A 21,077-nucleotide genomic window follows, 5' to 3' on the forward strand; every position below is an offset into this window, starting at 1 on the left:
AATAGTTCAATCCAAACGTATCATTTAGTGTAAAACATGTTGAAGATTAGCAGATGGCTGTCGATTAATTAAATGATAAGCCGTTTCCTCTAACAAGCTGTTTTTTCAGCGTAGTGAAGCCTCTCCTCCATTGACATCCATTAAAAAAAACGGCCTCCTTTCCGTTAGCATTAGCCGTTACGTTTTTTTGACTTAAAGGTTGCAGGCTTGGCTTCTAGTGGCTTTGGCTGCTATAATAATCGATCACAGTGCGTTGCATCTGCTCGCTTTCTGATTGGAGGACACGGGGGAGAAGGCGTGCCCTCTGCGAAATCCAAAAATGTGATTGGACCGTCTTTAGTCCCGCCTTCACCAGCAGCAGAGATGGACGCGCTGGTGAACCGCTCCGCCGCGTCGCGTTCGGTTCTGCGTTCATAACCGTTAACGTACGGGATCCTCGGCGCGTTTTGATTAAAACAGACGCAGTTCGTCGCTTGTTTCTATCATAGGATCTCAAGCCAGCAGGATGGCAGGTGGCGGCGGCTGCGTGACGCTCCGCGGCGCTCAGATCCGGGACCTGCTGGACTCCAAACACAACGTGCTGTTCGACTGCGACGGCGTCATCTGGAACGGAGAAACGGCCGTTACCGGAGCTCCGGAGGTGGTCAGTCTGCTCAAGCAGCGCGGCAAACGCGTGTTCTTCGTCACCAACAACTGCACCAGGCCGCGGGAGAACTACGTGCAGAAGTTCAGCCGCCTCGGCTTCGCGGACGTCGCGGAGGAGGAGATCTTCAGCTCGGCGTACTGCTCCGCCGCGTACCTGCGCGACGTGGCGCGGCTGCAGGGGAAGGTGTACGTGATCGGCTGCGACGGGGTGATGAAGGAGCTGCGGGACGCCGGGGTGCCGGTGGCGGAGGAGGAGGACGCGGAGCCGGGCGCCAGCATCTACACCTGCCCGCTGGACCCGGATGTGAAGGCGGTGCTGGTGGGATACGACGAGAACTTCACCTTCATGAAGCTCGCCAAAGCCTGCTGCTACCTGCGGAGCTCCGAGTGCCTGTTCCTGGCCACTGACCCGGACCCCTGGCACCCGCTGAGAGGAGGCAGGGTCACCCCTGGTAAGTCTTGCACTAGTGCATGGATCAGGGAACCTTAATGCGTCTTATTATTAAACTCAGAAGCAGAGAATGTGGCTGACATGAACAGTGTTGGAGTAACTGGATGCATGCAAATACATAACTTAATTACAAGATAAATGTAACTGTAATCTGTTACAGTTACTGAGAAAAAATGTGCAATTAAATTAGTTAACATCTGAATATTTTCACACACACCCACATAACAGATTTAGCTGATTTCTTTCATAAATTGCAGTGACTGCTCTAAAATATGAAACACTAATATTTCAGGAGTTCAGGACACATGATTGTTTGATAACTGTTTTATTTCCTATTTGGTTTTATGCATATGCTTTATTTTTTAAGATTAACTGTTTTTTTTCTTCAATTAGATGCCAGTGTTTTCTGTCATAACTAAGCAAAGATATGATTTCAAAATCAGTATCATAGCTATTAAACTATTTCTTGTTATGATATTAGACCTGTATTTAACCTCAGAATGATCTCAAAGTAAAACGAAGTGCTAAAGTCTGATTTTGTGGTGGCTGTGCTTTTAAAATTAAATTATTATAATCTTAATTATATAAAAAGAAGGATTTGGCAAGTGACTGTAATCAGTGTTGAGTACTGTAAAATTAACCCTGCCTGCTTTACATGTTTGAAAATGATTAACAGTTGAAAACATTAGAAATTTAGAAAAGTAATCAAAAGGTACTCGAATGTAATCAGTTACATTACTTCAATAAAGTAATTAAAATAGTTGCACTACTTTTTTTTACATTTTAGATCGGGTAAGTTGTAATCTGTAACCTATCACATTTCCAAAGTAACCTTCCCAACACTGCTCATGAAACATGTCCAGCTCATATTTCACCTCAAAATCAAAAGTGAAAGGCTGATATGGAGTGGGTATAGCATGTGGTTTAAACAGAAGATTTGATTTATGTAATAATGTGCTGCCATGGTTTGTTCCCAAATTATAGTTTTGGGTGCAATTATGCAAATGCAAAATTCTTCAAGCAAAATATTGGGTTCCCACAGTCCTGGATAACCTGTTCACAAACCTGGAAATCTGTTCTGAAGGCTTACATCTGTGCTCTCATTCATTAAAATCTGCAGCATAAATTAAATACTTTTTATTTTTTTTTTCAATGACGATAATTAATTAAAATGACAACAATAAAGTTTTGGGTGTAAATGTGCTTAACTGGCATTAAAATACACTAAGCATATCATTTCTTAAAGCAAAATAAAACCTTACAAATGTGGAAGAATCAAGTTTTTTATGTATTTTTATTTTTTTTTAAGAAAGATAATAAAGGACTATTATGACTCTGCATTGACATCATTTTGATGTTAATTCAACACTTTCTCCACTAAAACTCATTGCTTGCAATGCAAAATAAATAAATAAATTAAAATAAAATAAAATGTTTATTTATGATATAATATCATCTTTTAATATCATGGTAACTAAGCAGGGAAAAAACATTTTTTTGCAATAAGAAAAAAAATAAAGCCTATTTTAGGATCAAGATTTTTCTGCATTCTTGCATCATTTTCATGACAATTCAACTTTTTTTTTTCTCCAACAAAACTCTTATTGCTGTAATGCAAAATTTAAAAATGCTTAAATATTTTTTAGTTATTTATTTATAAATATCATATTTTCCTAAATTCTGACTTATTATTTTTCATGACAATTCAACACTTTGTTTCCGCCATTATAATCAACATAAATTAAAGGCTTTTTTAAAAATGACAGTAATGAGAGTTTTGGGTGTAAATGTAAAATACACTATTCATATCATTTCTTAAAGCAAATTAAAACCTTACAAATATGGTAGAATCAAGCTTTTTTTATAAAGGAAATAAAGCCTATTTGAAGGACTATTACAACTTTCTGCATTTTGACATATTTTTTATGTCAATTTAACGTTTTCTCCACCAAAACTCTAATTTCTTGTCAAATAAATAAATTGGTTTGTTTATAATATCATATAATATTTTATGCATTATGGCTATTAAAATCATGGGAACTATAAGCAGGAAAAAAATACAAAATATATTTTTGGCAGTAAGAAAATAAAGCCTGTTTTAGGTTTATTGAGATTTTTCTGCATTCTTTTTAATGATGTCAACATTTTTTCCAACAAAACTCTCGTTGCTGTAATGCAAACATTAAAAAATAAAAAAAATAGAAATGATTTAGAAATATATTTTCTGCATTGTGACTATTAATATTTTTCTGCTTCATTTTCATAACAATTCAACACTGCTGTAATCCAATAAAAAAATAAAAATAAATACAATCCCCCCATTATAATCAACATTAAAGGCATTTTTTAATGACAGTAATGAGAGTTTTGGGTGTATATGTGCTTAATTGTCATTAAAAAACAAGTAACTTAAATGAATATTTGGTTCCCACATATAAACATCGTCCTATCCTTGATTCCAATCCTGGAAAACATTGTCATAAGAAACTACTAGAAAGGGAGGGTCATGCAAAAAAACAGGAAAATGTATTGGTCAGAAAGTGTTTAAACCTGAAAATAACTTGTTTAGTTAATATTTGGCTTAATAACTAGTTTTTATTTCTTTTTATTTTGATGTGAAATGTGACATGGGCATGTTTTCAAGAGGTTTATTCTGTCTAAATTCTATTCAAAATTCATCAGATTCTCCAGCGGTTGAAGCTTTAGCTCTGCTGAGCTGTTGTTTAGGCCTGTTGTTAGAGTGACTCTAGAAGCTGACTGTCAGAAACACATTGACTGATTCACAATGATGCGTGAAGTGAACGCAGCCCTGCTTGAACACACTGTCAGAAGTGAGTGAACGCTCGGATTGGTTCTGCCTTGCAACATTTGCGTATGTTCAGATGAGCAGGAAAATAGTTCTATCCTACACAATTATTCGCTAACAGGTTATTTGTCCAATTTAATGCATATTGTACGCATTTTTTATTTTTTTTTGTTAAACAAAATAACTAGGTTTGGGCATCGCTTGAATTTTATCGATTCCGATTCTTAGTTTCGATTCCAATAAGATAAAAAATCCAATATAGCCTATACAAAAAAATGAAATCAAACATTTAGATGTCAAACATGTATTCTGTGTCTTTTTCAAAGCATTCTGTTGCAGCTGAATAACGAGCAGAAATCTGCAGCCTACAGAACCCTTAGGCCTACTTTTGCCTATGCTTTTAACAAAAATAACACCACAAAAACAGCTACACTAATATAAATTTCAAATTTTAAAGTGTTAAAGACAATAGGAACAAACAAATCAATTAGCAATAGCATAAATAAATACAACTGAACCAAATATCCGGTACAGAAACTGTAATTAAAAGTTTAAAAACACTGCATAGGTTTCTTTTCATAATTAAAATATAGATTAATTAAAGTTATTAAACACATTCAGTCAAGATCAGTGAATGGGTTTCTTGTGTTATTTGATTAACATTTATTAGGCAGCGCGTTTATTAGGCTGCTGTCTCTTTAACCATTCACGTCCTCGTCCTTTTTATGAGCCATTTTCCGAAGCGTTCTCACTTCTCAAGACGGCCACCGTCAATCACATAATCTCAGCTCTTTAATTGTGCTCTAGTCTCTGGTCAAAGGCGCTCAAACCACTGTAGCCTAATGTTATCTATTAACTACGCACATCATGTTTTAGGCAAGTAGGCAACTATATTATGACATAAAATATTTTAAGACTGAATTTGTATTTAACCTGATCACGTTTAATATAAAAGACATTTTAAGTTCAAGTATAAGTCAAGTCAAGTCAAGTCTGCTTTATTGTCAATTCTTCCACATGTACAGCACATACACAGAGAATTGAAATTGCGTTACTCTCAGACCCTTGGTGCATACAGATAACACTAACAGTAGAACATAAATACAGATAGATACAGATTAAATATAAAATACAACTATACAAATATACAAATAAGGTCTTACAAATGTGGAAGAATCAAGTTTTTTATGTATTTTTATTTTTTTTTAAGAAAGATAATAAAGGACTATTATGACTCTGCATTGACATCATTTTGATGTTAATTCAACACTTTCTCCACTAAAACTCATTGCTTGCAATGCAAAATAAATAAATAAATGAAAATAAAATAAAATGTTTATTTATGATATAATATCATCTTTTAATATCATGGTAACTAAGCAGGGAAAAAAACATTTTTTTGCAATAAGAAAAAAAATAAAGCCTATTTTAGGATCAAGATTTTTCTGCATTCTTGCATCATTTTCATGACAATTCAACTTTTTTTTTTCTCCAACAAAACTCTTATTGCTGTAATGCAAAATTTAAAAATGCTTAAATATTTTTTAGTTATTTATTTATAAATATCATATTTTCCTAAATTCTGACTTATTATTTTTCATGACAATTCAACACTTTGTTTCCGCCATTATAATCAACATAAATTAAAGGCTTTTTTAAAAATGACAGTAATGAGAGTTTTGGGTGTAAATGTAAAATACACTATTCATATCATTTCTTAAAGCAAATTAAAACCTTACAAATATGGTAGAATCAAGCTTTTTTTATAAAGGAAATAAAGCCTATTTGAAGGACTATTACAACTTTCTGCATTTTGACATATTTTTTATGTCAATTTAACGTTTTCTCCACCAAAACTCTAATTTCTTGTCAAATAAATAAATTGGTTTGTTTATAATATCATATAATATTTTATGCATTATGGCTATTAAAATCATGGGAACTATAAGCAGGAAAAAAATACAAAATATATTTTTGGCAGTAAGAAAATAAAGCCTGTTTTAGGTTTATTGAGATTTTTCTGCATTCTTTTTAATGATGTCAACATTTTTTCCAACAAAACTCTCGTTGCTGTAATGCAAACATTAAAAAATAAAAAAAATAGAAATGATTTAGAAATATATTTTCTGCATTGTGACTATTAATATTTTTCTGCTTCATTTTCATAACAATTCAACACTGCTGTAATCCAATAAAAAAATAAAAATAAATACAATCCCCCCATTATAATCAACATTAAAGGCATTTTTTAATGACAGTAATGAGAGTTTTGGGTGTATATGTGCTTAATTGTCATTAAAAAACAAGTAACTTAAATGAATATTTGGTTCCCACATATAAACATCGTCCTATCCTTGATTCCAATCCTGGAAAACATTGTCATAAGAAACTACTAGAAAGGGAGGGTCATGCAAAAAAACAGGAAAATGTATTGGTCAGAAAGTGTTTAAACCTGAAAATAACTTGTTTAGTTAATATTTGGCTTAATAACTAGTTTTTATTTCTTTTTATTTTGATGTGAAATGTGACATGGGCATGTTTTCAAGAGGTTTATTCTGTCTAAATTCTATTCAAAATTCATCAGATTCTCCAGCGGTTGAAGCTTTAGCTCTGCTGAGCTGTTGTTTAGGCCTGTTGTTAGAGTGACTCTAGAAGCTGACTGTCAGAAACACATTGACTGATTCACAATGATGCGTGAAGTGAACGCAGCCCTGCTTGAACACACTGTCAGAAGTGAGTGAACGCTCGGATTGGTTCTGCCTTGCAACATTTGCGTATGTTCAGATGAGCAGGAAAATAGTTCTATCCTACACAATTATTCGCTAACAGGTTATTTGTCCAATTTAATGCATATTGTACGCATTTTTTATTTTTTTTTGTTAAACAAAATAACTAGGTTTGGGCATCGCTTGAATTTTATCGATTCCGATTCTTAGTTTCGATTCCAATAAGATAAAAAATCCAATATAGCCTATACAAAAAAATGAAATCAAACATTTAGATGTCAAACATGTATTCTGTGTCTTTTTCAAAGCATTCTGTTGCAGCTGAATAACGAGCAGAAATCTGCAGCCTACAGAACCCTTAGGCCTACTTTTGCCTATGCTTTTAACAAAAATAACACCACAAAAACAGCTACACTAATATAAATTTCAAATTTTAAAGTGTTAAAGACAATAGGAACAAACAAATCAATTAGCAATAGCATAAATAAATACAACTGAACCAAATATCCGGTACAGAAACTGTAATTAAAAGTTTAAAAACACTGCATAGGTTTCTTTTCATAATTAAAATATAGATTAATTAAAGTTATTAAACACATTCAGTCAAGATCAGTGAATGGGTTTCTTGTGTTATTTGATTAACATTTATTAGGCAGCGCGTTTATTAGGCTGCTGTCTCTTTAACCATTCACGTCCTCGTCCTTTTTATGAGCCATTTTCCGAAGCGTTCTCACTTCTCAAGACGGCCACCGTCAATCACATAATCTCAGCTCTTTAATTGTGCTCTAGTCTCTGGTCAAAGGCGCTCAAACCACTGTAGCCTAATGTTATCTATTAACTACGCACATCATGTTTTAGGCAAGTAGGCAACTATATTATGACATAAAATATTTTAAGACTGAATTTGTATTTAACCTGATCACGTTTAATATAAAAGACATTTTAAGTTCAAGTATAAGTCAAGTCAAGTCAAGTCTGCTTTATTGTCAATTCTTCCACATGTACAGCACATACACAGAGAATTGAAATTGCGTTACTCTCAGACCCTTGGTGCATACAGATAACACTAACAGTAGAACATAAATACAGATAGATACAGATTAAATATAAAATACAACTATACAAATATACAAATAAGGTCAAATGTAAAAAAGTATATAAAGCAGCACAAGGCACACGGCAGATAGAGTGCAAACCAGTGAAGTAAAACAACAGTGCAGATATAATGATTTGTAGTGCAAAAGAGCTTATTCAGACTGATCTATCCTCCTGGAGTACTGTCTTTTTTGCCTCTCTGATGCCGCATATAACACCGCATGTCCACGATTATTCAAACAACGAACAAATTATGCCAGCAAAGAACATTCATTATCAAAGAATATCACTGAATTCAGTCTAGCGAGTGTAAGCACTCTAAAAAAGCTATAAGCTATAATCAGTGATGTTGTCTGCAGTGTGTGATGAATTAATCTCCTACTTCCCATGTACATCTGCACTTTGTGGTTTCTGATGAGAATTCGCCAAAGTACACTGACTAAAACTTTTGCATATCAGTGATGTTAATATTTAGTAAAATCCCCTTAAGTAATATAAATATTAAAGAAAAAAATTCTTGAACTAAAATCACAAAAGCACAAATAGCCTATATATTGATTCGCATATAACTGTCTAATCTATAAGAGTTTGGGCTGTTTAATATTAGGATTTTGTAAAAAATTCCCCACCATGGCCCCGCCCTGCAACATCAAGCCCCGCCCCCCTGCACCCCCCAGATAAAATAGGTTCCCGTGGCTATGGAATCAATCAATCACAGAGAGCGTTTACTCACTTCTGACAGTGCATTTACATAAACGGAGTTGTGTTTCCCAAAAGTAGCCTATCATGAGAAAGCATTGATGATTTTGTAGCCTATTCTGTGCAGTACATTTATTTAAATTTGAACGTTAAAAGTTTATATTGATCATGTTTTATTGTTAATATAAGTCATACACTCTCAGAATAAAAAGGTTGCATTTTATGAGTGCAACAGCCTATCAGTGGCAGTCCCTTATGAAAATTAACCATGGTTTTACTAAAGTGAACATAGTTTAACTATAGTATTTGTAGATTTCAATGGTTACCACTACAGTAAACCTATTTTAACCATGTGTAAACAAAAATATAACCTAGTAAGTTGCAATTAAGGCGTATTGAATGTTAAAATGTTTCAAATATAAAGTTAAGTGGGTATTATTACCCATTTTACTCTTAGTAATTTAATAAATTTCATAATTTAAAATTTCAGTTTAGAAGTATCGTATCTGTATCGATATCGACGATACTGGCCATTAAAAGTATCGGTATCACATCGAAAACAAAATAAGTGGAATCTTATCTATATCTTATCCTATACTTATGAATGGGAGAAACTGCGACTCGCAATATGGCGGGATAGTCCTGCCTTCTAAATGAAAGAGCCCATCATTGATTGGTAAAGTCATTGCATCACTGCAGCGGCAGTTATAAGCTCCGGTTCCCATAGAAACCCGAGGCTGGACCAGCCGATGCGCATGTGCAGTCATAAGCGCAATATAATGGCGCATGCACATTGGCTGGTCTAGCCTGAAAAAGAAGCTTTTAAAACTCTATTTGAGCATAAGAAACAACTTTAATGGGGCAGTTCATTTAAGATTTTGTTGCTGAATTGAAATATGTAATTTAATTGCGAGTTCAGCGAGCATTCATGATTTTTTTTTATAACCGTTGGCCAAATTCAAAAACTAAACTAAAATTAAATAATCTTTGTGAGCAAGGGGGCCCCCTGGTGTTTTGGGGGCCCTACGCAGCTTGCGTACAGGGAGGATCGGCTCTGCTATACTCGCAGCGCGTCAGTTTGATACGCATTGAAATTATTGCGGGGCAATAATTGTGATATTAATTTAATAATAAAAGTAACCGAACAATAGTCCTAATAATAAGAAGAATCTAACAGACCTACATTAATTGGAAATGCCAAATGCTCTTAATAATGCCAATATTTGATGCTTTTGACAATATCTCTGGCTATCATCGATACATGGTCATCATCTTTAGATGCACCCCAGCACAGGGAGGTTACCTACACGCCGATACACCACTGGACGCACATCCCTAGCGTAAACACAGATTTGAATGTTCCGGTATGACTTTTTCAAAGGTTTAATAGACACGGGCGATTCATTGTCATTTAGAAATGAGATCGTCTGGGTGCTTGAATCGAGATGGCGATCTTTTAGCGATTAATGGTGCAGCTCTAGTGTGAATGTGACGCAGGGTCCGGCAGCCTCACGGCGGCTCTGGAGACGGCCAGCAGCAGGAAGGCCACGGTCATCGGGAAGCCCAGCCGCTTCATGTTCAACTGCATCGCCAGCCAGTTCGGTCTGGACCCGGCGCGCTCGCTGATGATCGGAGACCGGCTGGAGACGGACGTTCTGTTCGGCAGCAACTGCGGCCTGACCACGGTGCTGACGCTGACGGGCGTCTCCACGCTGCAGGAGGCGCTCGCGTTCAGAGACAGCCAGGAGCCACAGCAGAAGCACTGCGCGCCCGATTACGTGATGGAGTCTGTGGCCGATTTCCTGCAGGCACTGGAGGAGTGACAACTACACTGTTCCTCGACCGGACGCTCTGCTGACCACAGTATTCCACTTTAATATATGTGACCCTGAACCACAAAACCAGAAATTGAGATTTTGAGATTTATACATCAATTGAAAGCTGGATAAATAGCTTTTAAATAGCTTTTGAATGGAATAGCTTTCCATAGATGTATGGTTTGTTAGGATAGGACAATATTTGGCTGAGATGCAACTATTTGAAAATCTGGAATCTGAGGGTGCAAAAAAATCTAAATATTGAGAAAATCATCTTTAAAGTTGTCCAAATGAAGTTCTTAGCAATGCATATTACTAATCAAAAATTAAGTTTTACAAAGGAAATTTGTAAAATATCTTCATGGAACATGATCTTTACTTAATATCCTAATGATTTTTGGCATAATCTCCCATTTTATTTTATTTAATTTTTATTTAATTAATTTTTTAATTTTAAAGTTTATTTTTATTTTATTTGGTGTTATTTTATTGTTAAAGTATTTAAGAGGACTCAAAAAATTTTCATGAATTCATTATTTTATATTTTCAGAATTTTTAAAGATATAAAATATTAAGAAAATAACGAATGAAAAAAATGAAATCCCCTTAAATATAATTACCTTTCAATAATAAAATAACACCAAATAAAATAATCCCCTAAAATACTTTTCAATAATACAAACAATTATAACAATAATAAAATTAAAAAAAATAAAACCCCCTAAAATATAAATATTTTTCAATAATAAAAATAAAAAAATACCCTAAAATACCTTTTTAATAATGCAAACAATTACAAAACAGTTTTTTTTATTTTGTTTTATTATTGAAAAATAATGATATATTAGGGGATTTATTTAATTTTAATACAATCCCCTTAAATTAAAATGTAATCAAATTTATTTAATAAATGATGACAGACTTCTACTTTAATATACTACTTAAATATATTTCTCCCCTTTATTTTTATTTTATTATAGAAAGGTAATAATATTTAAGGAGATTTGTTTTATTTCATTAATGTTTTAATTTAATGTTTTTTTTTTGTATTTTATTATTGACATTTGAGGATTTCATTTTTTTTCATGAATTATTTCATATTTTCTGTAATTTAATAAAATATCAAATATGAATAAAATATTAAATTAATTGAAATTTAATTGAGAAATGAAATGTAAATCCCCTTAAATGTAATTACCTTTCATAAATAAAACACGAAATAAAATAAAATAAAAAATCCCCTAAAATACCTTTTTTTTTAATAATGCAAGCAAGTATTAAATATTTAATTAATGCATTTTGTGTTATTTTATTTTTGAAAGGTGATTTATATTTGAATGGATTTTCTTCTTAAAAGGTAATAAAGTTTAGCTCAGTTTAGCTTCATCTGTCAGAGGAATCTTACAGTAAATGCAGCTCCTCAGATAAGACTCATTTATGCATCACATGCTTTCAACAGATTAAAGAAGATGAACTTGAATATGAATATGACTTCCTTTCTTCCCTGCGCTGTCAAGCTCGTCTTTGAGAAGCAGTCGTGCATGAGATGAGGTCTGAGTCTGTATGACTGCAGGAGGCGGATCGTAATGACACTCATCCTGATGCCCTTGTGTGAATATTCTGCTTCAACCTCATTCGTGCTCCACAGAACAGTTAAAGTCATCTGGGTTTGGAGGGAGAGTAAATGATGACAGAAATCTACTTAGTATAAGGATTGAATATATATCTCCCCTTTTACTTGATTTTTAATTTAATTTAATTTAATTTTTTATTTAAGGGGATTTTATTTTTAATTACATTTTTTTTATTTTCCTATTTTTTTTCTAATTTTTATTTTATTAAAATATAATTACATTTTAGGGGATAATATTTCTCTATTTGTGTGTGTGTTTTTGTCAAAATGTAAAAAATAAAATCTCCATAAATTTGATTTTTGAAAGGTAATAATATTAAGTGAATTTTATTGTATATAATTGTATATTAATTGTTTTGTGTGTTTGTTTTATTTTATTATTGAAATATATAATATATATAAAAAAAAATACAGTCCTCTTAAATTCGGTTAAATTTAATTTGATTTTTGAAAGGTAATAATATTTAAGGGGATTTAATTTATTTCATTTTTTATATTTTCCTGATTTTAAATGTTATATTGTTATTTATTTATTATTGTAATTACTTTTTATAGGAAGAAATTTTTAGTTTCATTTTTTTATTTTTTTTGTCGAAGTGTAATAACTACAATCCCCTTAAATTGGATTTTTGAAAGGTATTAAGTGGATTTTTTTGTGTATCATTAATTTTAATTGACATTTCCTTAATATTTTACAACAAATAAAAAACCAAGGAAGTGTAAAATAAAAAAGAATTCCCCTAAAACAAAAATTAGCTTTCAATGAAGGAGTATACTCCATAGCAGTATGAAGAGTTTGAAGTGCCACTAACAGTGAGGTTGTGAGAGAGGATCAGACAGTGTTTGTGTTAATGATTGACTGCTGACACTCAACTTCAGTCCTGTATTTTCAGAACGCAGCTTCATTCTCAGCCAACAGCTGGTCAGAAGACAATCAACTAACGTCCCTCGACTCTAACATGAGTTCTGATGAAGTTAACAGCATCGGTGATTAGTTAAGTCTAGTTAAAGCACTGTGCCAGTCCAAATCTCTACTTGGGAATGGGACAGTTTAGAGCAGTTTGACCAATGCAGTGACTAATTTATGTGCCAACTGCTGTATGTGTATTTATTTTGAATCATTATTTAGGTTTAATTGCATTCGTGTTATTTGACTGAGATTTGTTTTCAGATCTTGATGAAAATGTCTGACTACTGCTCACTTGTTTGTTGATTGGGTTTTAACTGCCTTTATTAACAAAAGTGACCTTTTTGACCGGAGTAGTTGATGTTTGAGAGCCGTGTGTTATTCAGTGGTTCGGCTTGATGTAAAGCTCAGAAACGTGAAATATGAAACATCTGCAAATCTAACATGCCAAAATCATCCCATGTGAAACCACTGAATGTCAACCTGCATGAATGAGAAGATGAAATCATACTGTGGTTTTGATTCTAGTCAGTCAACCGTTCGTTGAAACTGGACCGTTTTATTACAGAAACGTAATCCTGAGTGATTTCTGGTCATGGTTTATTGTCTTTAGACTTTGTGTCCATTATGAACATCTAGTTCTGAACATTGATAATATTGAAGACAAACATGCAAATGCATCTGAAGTCAACTGTGAACTGCTTTGATGGATTTAATGCTCTATGTGGTGTGAATGAACTTTTTTAGCAATAAAAACATGCCTTGTATCTTGTTGTTATTATTGTCTGCCCACGATTAAATTTACAGTAGATTGCTGCGACATGTTTCAGTAACTAAAACCTTCAGTAAGGTTTTTTATTTGTTAACAGTGTTATTAAAATGGTTATTCTAACACAAAATGGTAAGATTCAATAGTTAATTGCAACTTTTTTTAAATTAATAAACACTGTCAAAAGCATTTATTACACAAGTTATATATATATAATATATAGTTCATCCAAATCTCAACATTTACTATTTTTTAAATATTTAACTAGTCAATGCACTGTGAACATGAACATTTGTAGTTTTATTAGTATATCTATCTATCTATCTATCTATATATATATATATATATATATGTGGGCACATAATTACGGATTATAATGACTTATACTGTCTTTTTACGCGTTGTGTTGCATCGCCGCGTAAACATAACGTGTGATCGGAGAAATGACCAACAAGCGCTACTCTACACTGCTCAAAACTCGTTTGAATCGTCAGTGGCAAATTCTTTAAATATGAAGGATCATGTGACACTGGAGATGAAATCCATCTTTGCATCAGTTATATATATATTAGTATATTATTATAATGTATATCATATATTACTGGTCTTCAGTGTCACGTGATCCTTCAAATATAGCACTTGTCTTCACTGTTTTTCATTAAAGGGGTCATATGTTGCTAAAAAGAACATTATTTTGTGTATTTGAATAAAAGTTACGCCTTCTTTCTTTGCGTGAACATTTGGGCGCCGTTATGCAAATCTTCCCACATAGTGATGTAGACATGTGGGGGCGTGTTAGAACGAGCCGTTTTAGGTAGGCGTGGTTAACTCTTAACTTTTATAAAGAATATCTCTTTGGATTTGAGACTTTAGTCTTTGCAACTTTACAGATCTTCTTTATGCACCAAGAGCTTGTAACACTCCAAAGAGAAAGGAAAACTTGAAAATTGCATCATATGACCCCTTTAACCCATGTAAAAAAAAAAAAATGTAAATCAAAAACAAAGTAACTTCATCCATCAAACAGCTCTTTAATTCAACCATAATACAAGACACAAGAAACTTTTCACCTTGAAGCAATAATTTTGATTTGTGCCTTTCTATAAAGCACTACAAACATAATACATAAACCAATAAAACATATAAAAAAAAATTAATCAGAAAAAAACTTTTTTTTTGTAAGAAAGCAGTTATCAAAAAAAAAAAAAAGCTTTAAACAAAATGTGTACAAAATGCAGAAGCTATATGCAAGATCAATGAATTAATTTGAAGATGTAGAAAAACATGCAATGAGTAAATGTTTTCTGAAAGAGTGGAGTGTGACAGATGTTTGTCCGGATCTCATGTGTTTAAACAGCAGAGGTGTTTTTCATGCTGTGCCGTGTCTTCAGCTTCAGTAAGATCTGCAGGACTCGCTCGAGTTTGGGCGTCGCGCAGTATCGCTTGTCTTTGGCGTGGAGTCTGAAAGCAGAAATCGCACATTAATAACCATCCCTCAGAAACTCATCATTCAATAACTCATATCATCAATAACTCACACGAGCGCGTCGATGGCGCAGACGCCGTGGCTCGTCTGCACGTCATATTTAGTCACTTTCAGCAGGATCTCAAGCGGAAACTTCTTAGTCGTTTCAACGCAACATTTGGGTGTGACGCCTGAAAATCAAAACCAAAAACAAACCACCTCTGATAACATTCACAACAGAAATACAACTAAAAGATCAATTCTCATAGTGTAAAAAAACTAAAATTAATAAATGCTAACACTTTAGTTTAGGGACCAATTCTCACTATTAACTAGCATGCAAACTGTGCATATTGGCTGTTTATTAGTACTTATAAAGCACATATTAATGCCTTATTCTGCATTACCATATTTTAGATCCCTTATACTACCTGAACTTAACAACTACCTTATAAACTATTAATAAGCAGCAAATTAGGAGTTTATTGAGGCAAAAAGCTAAGTTAATAGTTAATATAGTGAGAATTGGACATTAAAATAAAGTGACCAAATAAATATACATACACACATAAAAAAATTTTTTGTAAATGTTTTATATATATATATATATATATATATATATATATACACAATTGATAAAAATTATGCATAAAAAAATAGATGGTAGAATAGAATTCCTATAGTGTAAAATAACTTTTTTATGATGAGATCTAGGGCTGTGAAACTCTAGAAAATGAGAAAAACAAACTCTAGAATGATCATAACAGTAGGTGATTTGATATTTGTGACCCTGGAGCACAAAACCAGTCTTAAGTCGCTGGGGTATATTTGTAGCAATACATTGTATGGGTCAAAATTATCTATTTTTCTTTTATACCAAAAATCATAAGGATATGAAGTAAAGATCATGTTCCATGAAGATATTTAGTAAATTTCCTACCATAAATATATCGAAACGTAATTTTTGATTAGTAATATGCATTGCTAAGAACTTCATTTGGACAACTTTAAAGATGATTTTCTCAATATTTTGCACCCTCAGATTCCAGATTTTCCAATAGTTGTATCTCGGCCAAATATTGTCATATCCTAACAAACCATACATCAATGGAAAGCGTATTTATTCAGCTTTCAGATGGTGTATAAATCTCAATAAAAAAAAAATGGACCCTTATGACTGGTTTTGTGGTCCAGGGTCACATATTGCAAATCTTATGATAATTTTGTGAAATTTATCGGCATATAATGAAGTCAAAATGGGCTTTTTTAGCTGATATGAAGTTGAATACTGTGCTCAAGACGTGTGGGTTTATGGAAGAAAGACACTGTAAGAAATCTGATTGATAACTCACCCGTCCTCTTCCACGAGCTCAAGACTTTGCCGGAGGAGACTTGGATCTGATCTTGGCTCTGCTGGAAGTGCTGGAAAAAACATGGGATTTGAAATGACATGAAACACCGGGGAAATTTCCAGATTAGTGAATAGATTCAGTTCACTTCAGTGTGCTTTTGTCTGAACAAGAACAAACACATGAAAACGTCAGTTCGCACGGACCAGGTGGCATTTAGCCTGCAGCGCAGAGATGAGGCTTTTCTGGCATCTTTACTGACAGGAAAACCGTTTATTACACAAAAGCGCTGAAATACTGTGTGATTGTGTTTGAACAACCGCAGCTTTACTATCAGGAGCAAAACAGAAACTGAACTACAGCCGAGGGTTCACTCATGTTCTCACGACAACAATAATAAAGCTAATACAGCTTTACAAATATTGTGCTATCATAACAAACCATGCATCAATGGAAAGCTTATTTATTCAGCTTTCAGATGTTCAAATATAATAGAATTGACCCTTATGACTGGTTTTGTGGTCCAGGGTCACATATGTTCTGTTTTTATTAGAAGTCAATAAAAAAGGCTTCAGAGAGATCTCCCCCCAGTGGTGAACTGTTAAAATTTCGAAACGTTTCGAAACAGTTATGATGTAACGAAGCCTCCTTTACTGAAATCATGTGACTTTGATAGTTTGAAACACGCTCCGAATCAATGATTCGTAAAGGTTTCGAAGCTTCATGAAGCAGTGTTTCGAGCGCACCCATCACTATCTGTTGCCTTGTCCAAATACGTGAGATTTTTGCCGAGATCTCGCGAGGTCACGGAAACCTTTCCCAATGTAAGTTAAATATTAATAGAATAATTAGATATTATTACATATAATTTGGTTGAAAAACAAAGTGTTGCACATTTTATTGGTGCAAAGATGAGTGGTGGTGATATTTATTTTGTACAACATTTGCAACTGCTTTTCATCACTTAATTAGAAGCACCACATATCAAATTGTGCCATGTTATAGAGACTACTGAACAGACATTTAGAAGTTGATTTTAAAATGCAAAGTATTTAACCCCTTAACTGGGACGCTTGGCGCTCTTTTATTTAGTTGTCCTTTTTCTCTATCAAATATTTTCGTAATCATCATAAATTCTATATCGTTTGAAAGCTTAGAAGCCCAAGATTCATCCTGTGAAATCCATCCATTTTGAAATCGGACATTGCGTTACCATGGAAATGGTACTTTAAAATCTTTTGGCGGTCTCCTCCTCCCCCTTAGCGGGCAGTGTCAAGTGTCATATTACAAAATGCATTACGGTCTTTTACAATCAAAACTTTTTATAATCTCGACATAAAACATATCATTGGAAAGGTCTGAGTCTCAGGATTCCATATCTGGTGGTTTTGTGATAGAAAGTAATATTGACAGAGAAATCTAGACATTTGTGACAGAAAAACGCATAAAAAAAATGAATGGAGTTTTGATGGCACCCGGTGGCTGTTTGTGGTATATCACCCTAAATAAACTCTCACAGAAACCTCAATTTTTTTTCATATCAACTTCAAATTTGGAACATAACTTATTTAGACATAAGGCTATAATTTTATACCAATTTTAGAGTAAAACCTGATATGTAAAATATTTATTATATATAAAATAAAATTAATAGTGCATTTTCTTTACAGCAAATTTAAACTACTATAACTTTTTGATACTTACATTTTTTGAAAATTCCACTTTTGAGATAATTTGCTGATTTTCTTCTTTAAAAAGAGACCAACCTTATGTCTGTATTCCAAAGTGATAACAATTTAAGTTTGGATAGTGCACTTTAATGCCTATTTTGAAAAAAATGGGGGTTGACAGTTAAGGGGTTCAAATAAAAATAAAGCTATGTAAACACTTGCATTTTTATAACACCAAGTGTGTCCCATCAGGTAATGAAAAGTTCGACACACACTTGTGGTCTTCATCCTCACTTGAACACTTGGACCAAATACAGGAAATCCGTCATATAAGTAGTCAAGTGCAAAGACCGTAAGTGTGGGTATTTGGACAAGGGGTGTATCCTCTGTGTGTTTGTACCTGTTGGATCTGCTGGATTTCTCTCATGGCCAGTCGTATGGAGGGGTAGAGTCGGGGGAACGGTCTGCTCTCTCTGGTCGGATCGTCGTCCTTGTGCTCCATCTGAGCGGCTTCGACCCGTCTGCGGCGGTCAGAGATACGCTTGAGCACCGGCGGTTTGTGGGACTCTGGGTTTGAGCTTCCTCCCGGCGGCAGGAAGAGCCGCTGCATCTGTAAGTGCACTTTATGTGAACCTGTGTCCATGTCCTGATCCTCAGCAGGATGTTCCACTACCGCCGATGATGATGATGATGATGTAAACGCTTTGAGCTCCTCATAGTCGGGCTCCTGATCACACATCTGCACACACACACAAACCAGCGTTACTCTCTCTTGATACTGAACACACGGCTGTGAATGGAGCGCAGTGTAACATGTTACATGTAACGGCGTTACGTAATTTAATTACAAAATAAATGTAACTGTAATCAGTTACAGTTACTGGGAAAAATGTGTAATTAAATTACAGATTACAAAGGGGGTTGCCTTTGAATATTTTCACACACATACAGATTTGAGTGATTTCTTTCATAAATTGCAGTGACTGCTCTAAAATATGAAACACTAAATGTTTCAAGAGTTTAGGACACATGCTTAGCCGATAACTGTTTTATTTGTTTATGCATATGCTTTATTTTTTAAGATTAACAGTTTTTTTCCAAGGCATTGTTAGATGCCAGTGTTTTCTGTCATAGCTATGCAAAGATTTTATTTCAAAAACAGTATCATAGCTATTAAACTATTTCTTATGATATTAAATCTGTATTTAACCTCAGAAAGATCTCAAAGTAAATGGCAGTGCTAAAATTTTGTGGTGGCCGTGCTTTGAAATTAAATGATTATAACCTTAATTCAAGTGATGAAGGATTTTGAAAGCCTGACAGTAATCAGTGTTGAGTGCTAGTATTAGACATTTAGAAAAGTACTCAAATGTAATCATTTACATTGCTTCAATAAAGTAATTGAAATAGTTACACTACTTATTACATTTTAGATAGGGTAACTTGTAATCTGTAACCTATCACATTTCCAAAGTAATACTGAGCGCAGGACACTCACCTGACCACAGGGCAGCGTCAGCAGCTCCATGAAGGGCTTGATGCCCACCTGAGTGTGATACTGGACCAGATCTGTGAGAGAAGAATGAGCCCGATCCTCCCCAAGAATCACATACTTCCCATTGCTCTGCATCTCCACCATATAGTGACGACAGCGATCAGCACCCCTGATACACACCATAAATCATAAATATGATACCAAGCGATAAATAAAAATATATAAATAAACAAGTTCAACATGAACAACATAATTACTTTTTTTTTAATATAAATAAACAAGAATTATTATAATTAAATAAAAAACAAACAACAAAAATACTAATGATTTTGGATATTAGTTTTTGCATATTATTGTTGTTGTTAATAATGACTATTAGTCAAATTATTAATGAATAATTATTATTTGTAACAAGTGTATACTATTTATTTAAATTTATTCATATGTATTTATTAGTATTAATAGAAATATTTTTACATTATATTATCGTTATCACATCATTAAATAATAACATTAATTTGTATATGAATAAAATAACTATTAATAATAATAAATAATAATATTAAAATTAAATATGGAATAAAATATTGTAGTTTTTGCACATTAATATAAATGCTATTATTATGAATATTAATGACAATTATTATTAACAATAATAATAATATAAATATATACTATTTATATTTATTCTTATGTATGTATTATTATTTATATAAATAATACTGTTTAAAATATTTTTACACTATGCAAATGCAAATTAATTATATAAATTAGTAGTAATAATAATAATAATAAGTACAAAAAATGGAGGGAAAAAAGCATCACATTTTGTTGCTGACATGTTACATGTTTCCACCATTTAAGCTTATGTAAAATCAAACTTAAACATTCATGGTCTTTTTTATGACAAAATAACTCTGTTTAAAACAAAACCTGATTAACATAGTCATGTATGAAGTTACTGGTACAAATCTGTTAAACCGTTCTCTTATTGTCACATAAAGGAGTTTCTCTTGCATCATCGGTTAGCGGAGATGCATATAAACCTTATAAACAGGTTTTTATAAGCTGATTTCTACTGATGTACTCATGTACTATAAGTCTGGTTTAGTGAATGACTACTTCAAGTTTAAATATGCAGCACAGGTCATACTACTGCTGGTGCTTTTGTTGTGGTTTTAGCACCTTTATCTGTGGACTAGTCTGCTGATTTTGACACAGAACGCACCTGAAGGTCAGCGTGTAACCCTCCCGGCTCTGACCCACACGCACCAAGAAGCAGCCGAGAGGTTTGTCGATCAGGAGATCTTCTGCTTGTCTGAGAAAGCAAGGTTACAGTCAGCATATTTTAAATACTGTATGTTCAGATGATCAGGGATTAAAGTGTTCCGTCGCTACGACGGATTTCCGTCAGTTCATTAAGAGAGTCACTTGCTTCATTCCTGAATGATTCAGCCGTTCGAATGAATCGATTGAATTAATGATTCAGTGATCAAATCAGTGACTTGCCGCCACCTGCTGGCGGATTTAGTTTCATTTTTAAAGTATCT

General features: G+C 33.5%; 2 protein-coding genes across 4 annotated transcripts in view; one reads left to right on the forward strand and one right to left on the reverse strand.

Annotated features, from left to right (window-relative positions):
* The first annotated feature begins 270 nt into the window (after positions 1-270).
* On the forward strand, positions 271-13,594 carry LOC107665796 (pyridoxal phosphate phosphatase-like). Of its 3 annotated transcripts, XR_001631598.1 has the most exons (4): positions 271-1,097; positions 9,920-10,285; positions 11,757-11,850; positions 12,766-13,594. XR_001631598.1 is itself a non-coding variant. In XM_016456826.1 (3 exons), the coding sequence occupies exons 1-2, from the start codon at positions 506-508 to the stop codon at positions 10,243-10,245; spliced, it is 918 nt and encodes a 305-aa protein (XP_016312312.1). In that variant the 5' UTR covers positions 271-505; the 3' UTR covers positions 10,246-10,285; positions 12,766-13,577. The 3 variants fall into 3 exon arrangements, 2 of the variants coding, with proteins under 2 accessions (XP_016312312.1, XP_016312311.1); XM_016456826.1 differs by lacking the exon at positions 11,757-11,850 and having other exon boundaries at positions 12,766-13,577; XM_016456825.1 differs by lacking the exon at positions 12,766-13,594 and having other exon boundaries at positions 11,757-12,014.
* Positions 13,595-16,243: 2,649 nt separating this feature from the next.
* The window catches only part of LOC107665770 (myosin-IIIb), a 45,065-nt gene continuing 40,231 nt past the window's right edge, over positions 16,244-21,077 (reverse strand). Inside the window, exons 26-29 of the mRNA XM_016456781.1 lie at positions 20,756-20,845; positions 19,531-19,696; positions 18,433-18,771; positions 16,244-16,435 (exon numbers count right to left, since the gene is read on the reverse strand). Coding sequence (XP_016312267.1) covers positions 16,280-16,435; positions 18,433-18,771; positions 19,531-19,696; positions 20,756-20,845 — 751 coding nt within the window. The 3' untranslated portion in view covers positions 16,244-16,279. The remainder of the gene's footprint in view (positions 16,436-18,432; positions 18,772-19,530; positions 19,697-20,755; positions 20,846-21,077) is intronic.

Source organism: Sinocyclocheilus anshuiensis, unplaced genomic scaffold (assembly GCF_001515605.1).
Source record: "Sinocyclocheilus anshuiensis isolate Anshui unplaced genomic scaffold, SAMN03320099.WGS_v1.1 scaffold743, whole genome shotgun sequence".
Taxonomy (NCBI): Eukaryota; Metazoa; Chordata; class Actinopteri; order Cypriniformes; family Cyprinidae; genus Sinocyclocheilus; species Sinocyclocheilus anshuiensis.

Coding starts and splice junctions, on each gene's coding strand:
- LOC107665796 (XM_016456826.1), top strand. CDS start 506: ATGGCAGGTGGCGGCGGCTGCGTGACGCTCCGCGGCGCTCAGATCCGG. Junction 1,098..9,919: donor AGGAGGCAGGGTCACCCCTG/GTAAGTCTTGCA, acceptor AATGTGACGCAG/GGTCCGGCAGCCTCACGGCG.